General features: G+C 36.5%; 1 protein-coding gene across 1 annotated transcript in view; it reads left to right on the top strand.

Annotated features, from left to right (window-relative positions):
- LOC104285181 (chromosome unknown open reading frame, human C3orf14) overlaps positions 1–5,340 on the top strand; it is a 10,623-nt gene extending 5,283 nt beyond the window's left edge. Inside the window, exons 4-5 of the mRNA XM_009883608.1 lie at positions 2,110–2,184; positions 4,877–5,340. Coding sequence (XP_009881910.1) covers positions 2,110–2,184; positions 4,877–5,020 — 219 coding nt within the window. The 3' untranslated portion in view covers positions 5,021–5,340. The remainder of the gene's footprint in view (positions 1–2,109; positions 2,185–4,876) is intronic.
- Positions 5,341–7,724: the final 2,384 nt, after the last annotated feature.

Below are 7,724 nucleotides of genomic sequence, written 5' to 3'. Positions count from 1 at the left end.
GCTGTATAGACACACAAGAAGTGCCATCTAATCTTTCAGTAGTTCCAGTTATTTTCTAAAGCATACTACACCTTCCAGCAAAAATTTCTTTCACTGTCTGTCATTAAATCAGTATTCTGAATGACAATAGACTGCACAACATACAAACTAGAGTGAGCAACGAAAAGACACATCCAATATCTAGGCTATGCCAAAGTGACCTTCTCTACTAAACATATATGCACAACTGCTGTCTCCTTTCTTGCCTGAAAGACACTCATTTCCTATCACCGTAAACATTCCAATGACTTAGTTGAGTATATAAAGAAATAATGATCTTGATTGGTATTCTTTCTTCCTGTGAAAATTCCTACAGGAATTAGGAAGAAGGAATCAGAAAGGACAAAAATCCTATGAAAGAATATGAAGTGAATATTACTGGTTGACCCTTCTTTTCAGTATGGTGATAACTTTTCCAGACTTAGTCTGAGAGAAGCTGATATGAGCTTCGTTTGGTGCTATTTGTGGTATATCTGTGTTAAGTACATGCAACAGAAATTCCTTGCTTAGATTAGTTAAATCTGTATTGTCCTCTGTTATTTTGACATTGTGACTTCAAATGGCTTCCATCTTAGCCCGTATTCCCCCCCTTATGTTTACTCCCTGTTAGTCTTTTCTCACCTGAAAAGGGACAGCCACTTGCTGCTTCCTAGGATTGCAATAAATCTGAGACTTCAGATTGCTCTTTCTCAGACATCCTTTAGCTTCTTACAAGGGTATGCACTTTGCTGTAGAAAAGGGAGAACAGTTTTGCTTGGATTTGGTTTGTACTTATGTAAAAAAGAATACAGTCATGTTGTAAAATTAATTAATGAAATAGATTAAGATGAACACTGTAAATTGAATGAACTGAGTGTATCTGTATCACTAAGTTGAACTTCAGCTAACAGTAAGGCTGTTTTTTTGCTTTTATTAATCATACTCTACTGAATTTGAGTCATATTTTTCAAACTAAACTTGAGTCGAGCACGGTTTACTTATTGATGTATTCAGATTGGCTATTATTCAATACCAGTAGTCATGTTTGGTCTCTCTTGTGGATACGCTCCTCCAGAATCTCACTCTTCTTTTCAGCAGCAGTGGTGGTGAATATTTGGGAAGTCCCTTTGGGGAATTTCCTCTCTCATTTAGTTTTTCTGTTGTACTCTTCACACCCGCTCTCTGCTCCCAACTCTGCCATCTGCTATACTTTCTTTCCCCCTCCACTCTGTTCAGCTTTGGCTTCTTCACACCCCACTCCCACGTCCCTTTCTGTCTCTCTTCATCTGCCCACCACTCAATCTCTTCAATGTTTGGGTATGGAACTAAGCCCACAAGAATGGGTCAGAACTTTAAAGGGGGAGGGCGGTTAGTTTGGGGGGATGTTTTGATTTGTTTGTTGATGTTGGTTTTTTGGTTGTTTCTTTTTTAAAAAAAAAAATTATTCAGGCCTTTGTGTAATCCACCACACATCCACTGGACAAGCAGAAACCCAAATACTGATTTTTTTTTTTATTTTTTTTTTTTTGCAAAAAAGCTATGCGAGGTGCATTGTCATCCAAGTTTGTCTGGTGAACAGCTTGCTGCAGCTCTACATTTTTGTGCACATGTTATGCATGCATATTAGCAAGTCATCTTTGTCTTGAGGAGTAAAGATCTTGCACATAATTTGCCTAGTTACTTTACAGTTACAGTAGCTAGAATACATACTTCAGTCTTCATGCAGCACAGAGAAAACCATTCTGTTCGCCCCCATTTTTGTAAGTTTTAGAGAACAGAATTTAACTGTAATGTACCCTAGTGTCCAGAAAGAATAAGGGTGTTTTGCAGCAACTGTCTTACATGGTCACGAAATTTATTCCTGTGTCAAAAAGGTACAGCAGACATATTTAGAAACTGTAGGATGTTAGTCTTACTAGTACAAGTTGGATTTTGGAATGACTAAACAGAAAGGTCTGAACTTCAGTGTTATTATTTGAATGCTGTTTAGCTGTAATGAGTTCATTTAATTAAATGTCTTTATGTGAGTGTGCATTTTCCTTTTAATATTCCCAGTGTTTGTTTTTAAAATGTACTTTGCCTGTGTTTTAGGATATAGAAGCAGCAGAAAAAAAGCTGCAAGAAAGAGTGTATTTACTTCCACATCCCGATACTGTTAAGTTAGAAGTAAGTCCTAGAACTCTGTCATTTCATTTGCTGTTTACCAAATATTTTGCTTTTTTTCCCCCCTGAAGCATGTTCTTAAAGTGAAAATAATTGATTTTAAAATCCAGTGACTGGTATAGCCAAAGGCCTGTGTACTGTGTAGCAAGCTGAACCTAAATTCTGGGGCAAGGTCCCTAGATTCTGGAGCATTCTGGTGGAAATATTTAGCAGCTTTCAGATCTACGCAAACTTCTGTTTAAAAAATGAAGTCAAATATGAAAATGGATATTGCAAATATCAGAAGATTACTGTGTTTATGTCAGATCTATTTAGTTTGTTTTATATGGTCATCCCATTTTCAGTTTGCTGCAGACTCATTTTTACATTTCAGGGTCAACAGTTTATCAGCATGAACAGAGAAATTTTTACTTCTCAGGGTTATTTTGTGGTGGTCTGGGAACTTAGGAAAAGTATTGCTACAGTGGGGACACTCGATTTTTACTTCTCAACCTGTAGTCCTAAAATAGTATTTAAAGATAAAGATTTCGAGCAGCAAGTCACTAAATATTATCCAGATACAACATACCCAGTTCATACCTAGTCTCAAAACTGTTTTATCAGTGTTAGCAGTCATGTATGAATGATGAGGACAGCGACAGTCCTGGGAACAGGAATTGGAGCACTGCTCTTCCTGATGGAAACCGAACATCTTAATGACATGAGGCCACTGAGTCAGATTCCCACTTGTGTTTCTTGCACCAGTTGTTTGCAGGTTCTTCGTTGTATGGTTGCTTAGTTTCCACAGGCATAGTAGCACGGGGTGTCCCACACTAGTTTGTGTGCTAGGGCACTGTCAAAGGAGGGGAAAGGTACAGATTGTAGCGTGGTCAGCCTGTGAATAGAGGTGTATTGCACGTTAGTTTCACACCTGCTGGGCAAGTGTAGTGCTTAGGCTATTACTTAAATGAGAGGCATCACTTCTTGTTCTGATTACTGTTTAAAGTTTTTGTCTGTTGTTGCATTTTGTAAATAGCCTATTTCTATCACTCTGACAGGATGCACACTGAGTATGCCCATTCAGTGATTTTAAAAAATAAAACTTTCTTTTAAATTTTAGGCAAAAGGGTACATTTTTTCGTAGACACTGGTACATCTTGAATGATGCTAACAAAGATGTCAAGCTACTAATATTGAACCTGTTCCGACTGTTCAGAGGTAGTTTTAGACTCCTCAAGGACTTGCAAGGCACCTCTAAAGTTGTTTGGATCAGTTTTGGACTGCTTCTCCCTCTGTCCTGTGTTAGGTGTTAAGCTGCTTGCGGCATGTAGACCAGAGTCCACACAAATTGGAGAATGCAGAGCAATTGCTTATGGCTGCAGAGATGTCTACGCTCTGCAGCAGAGGTTGAATTTTAGAGAGAACAGAGCTACTATTTGAAGGAGAAGATCCTATTTCAGCCTTTTTTATACTTCTAGAGAAGAGTGGTATAAATAGCGGAAAAAGAAAACTTTCTTTCATGGTACAAAATTCTTGTGCGTGCTTTGTTCCAAAACACTTCTGAGCATATTTCACTCAGCCATATATGTGTCTGTATTAATATACTTTGAAAGTTATGGCTATAATGGATCCCCAGCTTGCTAAGTCGGAGTAGTTTTGTGTGACAGCACATATGCTTGTCAAAAAAGATTCTTTGAGTAAATCTGTTGAAGAAAATATTTTTGTAAATCTGCAAGAGCCATAGTTATATCTGAGTTACATGTAAGGATCAAAATGATTAGCCAGGAATCTAATACTCTGCAGGAAGATGTTCAGTTTTGTGGTATGCTTCTATATTACATACTTAAACAAGTAAAGAAAAAAAAGCTCAGTATCTATGTACCATAAATGTTTTCTACTACAAAATTACTTTTTTCTGAATGGACATCAATGTCTAAAAATACTTACATTGGTAGATGGATTAAAGTGTTGGCTTAATACAGCTCTTTGATCACCTTATTTTGTGGGGAAAAAAAGATACGTGGCACTTCAAATTTTCTTCAAAATCCTACGAACAACAAAGTTATCCTTAGGACATGAACACAAAAATGATGAATGGTATGTCCATCCCACAGATAAAAAACAAGTTAAATTTATTACTCGGAGGCACAGGGTAATGCAGAGAAAGGGTTAGATAATATATAATCCATAGTGTCTTTCCCAGACCACAGAATAAGTATGCAGATTTTTTTTTAATTTATTTTTAATTTGTGATCCAAATACTGGAGCCAACTACTTTGTCAGTGATGATGCCTAAAATTTTACTCAAATATTTTGAACTACATTACTGCACACTTTTCTAGGATAATCAATTTACATAGCACTTTTCGTTTATAACTTTAAACATTTTTTTCCACTTCAAAATTAAATTCTACTAACATGTACTTAAATATAAAAGCTGCTTTTGGAAAAGTTTATTATCACTGAAAATATTTTATTAAAGGTACTGTGAGGGTCTAAACTAATCTATTGCTTACCACAAGAGGGCATACTCAGTCACTTCACAGTTCATGCTGCAGAATGAAATCTTTCCAGGCTGGTATCTTGTGTCATACAAGAGATTTGAAATTTCATCCTTCACTTGTAAGGCAAGATTTAATAATGCGTTGCTTATGTATATTGTTTTTAAACAGGCTAACACAGATTTTGTAATTATTTTTTCTTATATCTTTCTCAGACTCTCTATTGGGCATCAATAAAAGAATCTCTTCCCAAGTGGGAGCAGTTTCTTTTGGGAAGAGCAGAAGTTCCTATTGGTTTTATGAAAATGAAAACTACAAAAAAGAACATAAGTTACCCAGAAGAAGATTCACAAAAATAAACACTCTAGGTTAATTTTGTTTTGTAATTTACGTCTTAAGCAGACAACATCATCCAGATCAGGCAACAGAATATCACACCATTAAATTGTAATGTAAATCATTTAAATGAAAATGAACTATATTGGATACTTTTGCTTCCATTGTTGCATTGTGTACAATTCTGTATTAGAGAAGCAATCCTCAAAGGGGCTTTTAGGATCAAAAGCGAGAAACACTGGTGTATAGACACCCAACAAGGCAATTGTTTTTTCAGTATGAGAAGAGTTTTATGTTATTTTTAATCCTCTGCTTCTACATATAAGTGTGATAAGACAGATTCATCTATTATCTTTCTTTACTGCAGTCATCTGTGCTGTATGTCTCTTTGTGGATGAGGGAGAAAGGAGGAATTTACTGTTAACAGGAAAGGCAGGTTGTTTGCATCAGGCAGAGTAGCCTTGGTTTAGCACCAGGAACCTGTGTATATTACCTTCTTGAGAGCAGTTGTAGAAGGAACACCTTGAATTTCTACATCTTGTTTTCCCTGAGTTTTGTCATTGCTGCTTTCATCGCTTCTACACCTCACTCCAGTAATCACTACTGCTTTTCCCAACCTCCTGCTGCCTACTTTGTATTTCCCATCTAATGGGTGGATAAAGACAAGAAAAACAAAACAAATCTCTAGGGTTTTTTGCTACTTCTAGGCTGCTCTTAATGCTCTTTGTTTTACATAGATATAATCTACAAGCGAGAACTTTTGCTTAGACGTGCAAAGTTTGTAAGAAGCAAACTGAAGGGTAGTTGGCAGTGGCTGTCCAAGAACCAAGCATATGTAGAAGTTGAGGAGATAAATATTTTCATTTTTAGCCATTGAACAGGCTCCTTGGCTTCCTCCCACAGAGATGCAGTATCAGTGAGTTTTGATTGTACAGTGGATTAACTCGGTATAAAAATTTCACTGCTTTAGTGCAGTGCTTTTTAAAGTATCAGTTCAGTGGAAGATCTTTCCAGGGTGTGTGACTTGGCCTGCAAAAATTTCATCCTTCCTAAGCAAAGGTAGTCTAGAAAAAAAACCAAACCTTTTTTTGTAATTAAGAACCTGGACTTCAGTTAATATATTGTTAAAATTTGATCTCATATATACAACAAGAAACTTCCACCTCCAACCAGGAAGTAGGAGAAAAAAAAATTTACCTCTGCCAGTGTTTGAGGATATGAAAATGTAATTGTTACAAATTTTGCTAGGCTGCTAGTGAACTGATCTATGCATCTCCATGCTACATAGAGATAGGAACATTTTTAATAGTAGGGATGTTTTAATGACCTTTATTGAAACAGAGGTACTTTTTAGCAACATTTCTCATGAATGTCCTGACTGCTTTGGATCTGTGTGCTAAAAGCTTGTATTCATTTAGTTAATTTAACTTAACTGCGTTTTTCACTGATCAGCTGTTGGTGAGGAGTTTATGGTCCAGTCAGAACTAGACAGCTAACTTCTGGCTGAAAACTATAGGAAGTCTGGGTAGTTTTTAAGTACCAACATCTGCAGATGCTGTTCTCCCTGAAATTAGGCACTCAGTTTTGTCAGAATTTAAATTAGCTGAAGAATCACTGACACAATAAAATCAAAACTTCAGCTGCGATATAAAATTGTTGTATGTTTTCAATGGGAATATTAAGAGTTCATTTAAAACTTTTTCTATTGAAGTGTCCATTAAACTGATAAGTTTTTACAGAAACTGCCATCTTAGAAATATCCTGTTGAGTGGGTGTTGGTGTTTGTAACAATAACGTTGTTTTCATAATATGTGATGGCAGATTAGCACGCTTCTCTGCAGTGTTGTTAACAGTTGTAATTAAGGAATAAACAGTAAAGGGTGTCAGTCCGATGACAATTTCATCTATAGTGTCACAATACAAAATGTCACAAAATATTAGAACTGTTATATAACTACAAAAATATCAAATTAGGCTTTCATCTTACAAGCAGAGTTTAAAAAAAAAAACCTGGCATAGAGACCATTGCAATTTTATACCTACTCAGTGTTCTGTCACAAAGACAACTTGGTAATATTTTCTTCTGTAAGATCACAATGTGGTTCTCAATCTGATTTAGCGGGAATGTGTATGGATCTTAGAATTGTAGAGCTCATATTTAAAAAGCAAATAATTGGAATCAGTTGAGCAGACAAGAAGGGAAAAGCTATTATGCACTGTACCCCAAATGAAGGGATGGGTGAGCAGTTAGTTGCTAACAAAGACTAGGATTCATCCTGGTCTTTGCATCCAAAGGGAAATCACTTAAACTAAAATCTGGGCCCCTAAATACTTTGTATGTGTGAATAATCTGGGTCTTTATCTCTTTGGACTCCACCTAAACACTGGGACACAGTGCAGATGCTTACTATCTCCGTGCCCCTTTGGATTTCCCATGGAAGGAAAGCTAAGCATGTGGACGGTGAGGGCATGGCAGCTGGACGGGTGAGGATTTGGGAGTGTGCTGTGAAAAGCACCTGCAACCGGTGTTAGTGTAGTTTCTGTGCCAGTTATTTGCTTGGATACTGTGTTTCTGATTATATTGTTGTTATTGGGCAAAGCGATAAAGATAAAAATTAAATTATCTTCTTTTTGAAGAAGGAAATTACTTTTTTTTTCCCCCCCTGCCGCATAGCTTTAGAAGCAATAGGGCAGCTAGTGCATAGAAAATTATATAGGAACATAAAA

This window comes from Charadrius vociferus, unplaced genomic scaffold (genome assembly GCF_000708025.1).
Source record: "Charadrius vociferus isolate BGI_N301 unplaced genomic scaffold, ASM70802v2 scaffold324, whole genome shotgun sequence".
Classification (NCBI taxonomy): domain Eukaryota; kingdom Metazoa; phylum Chordata; class Aves; order Charadriiformes; family Charadriidae; genus Charadrius; species Charadrius vociferus.
The sequence above is the reverse complement of the archived record's forward strand: the minus strand, read 5'-3'. Positions and strand labels throughout refer to the sequence as shown.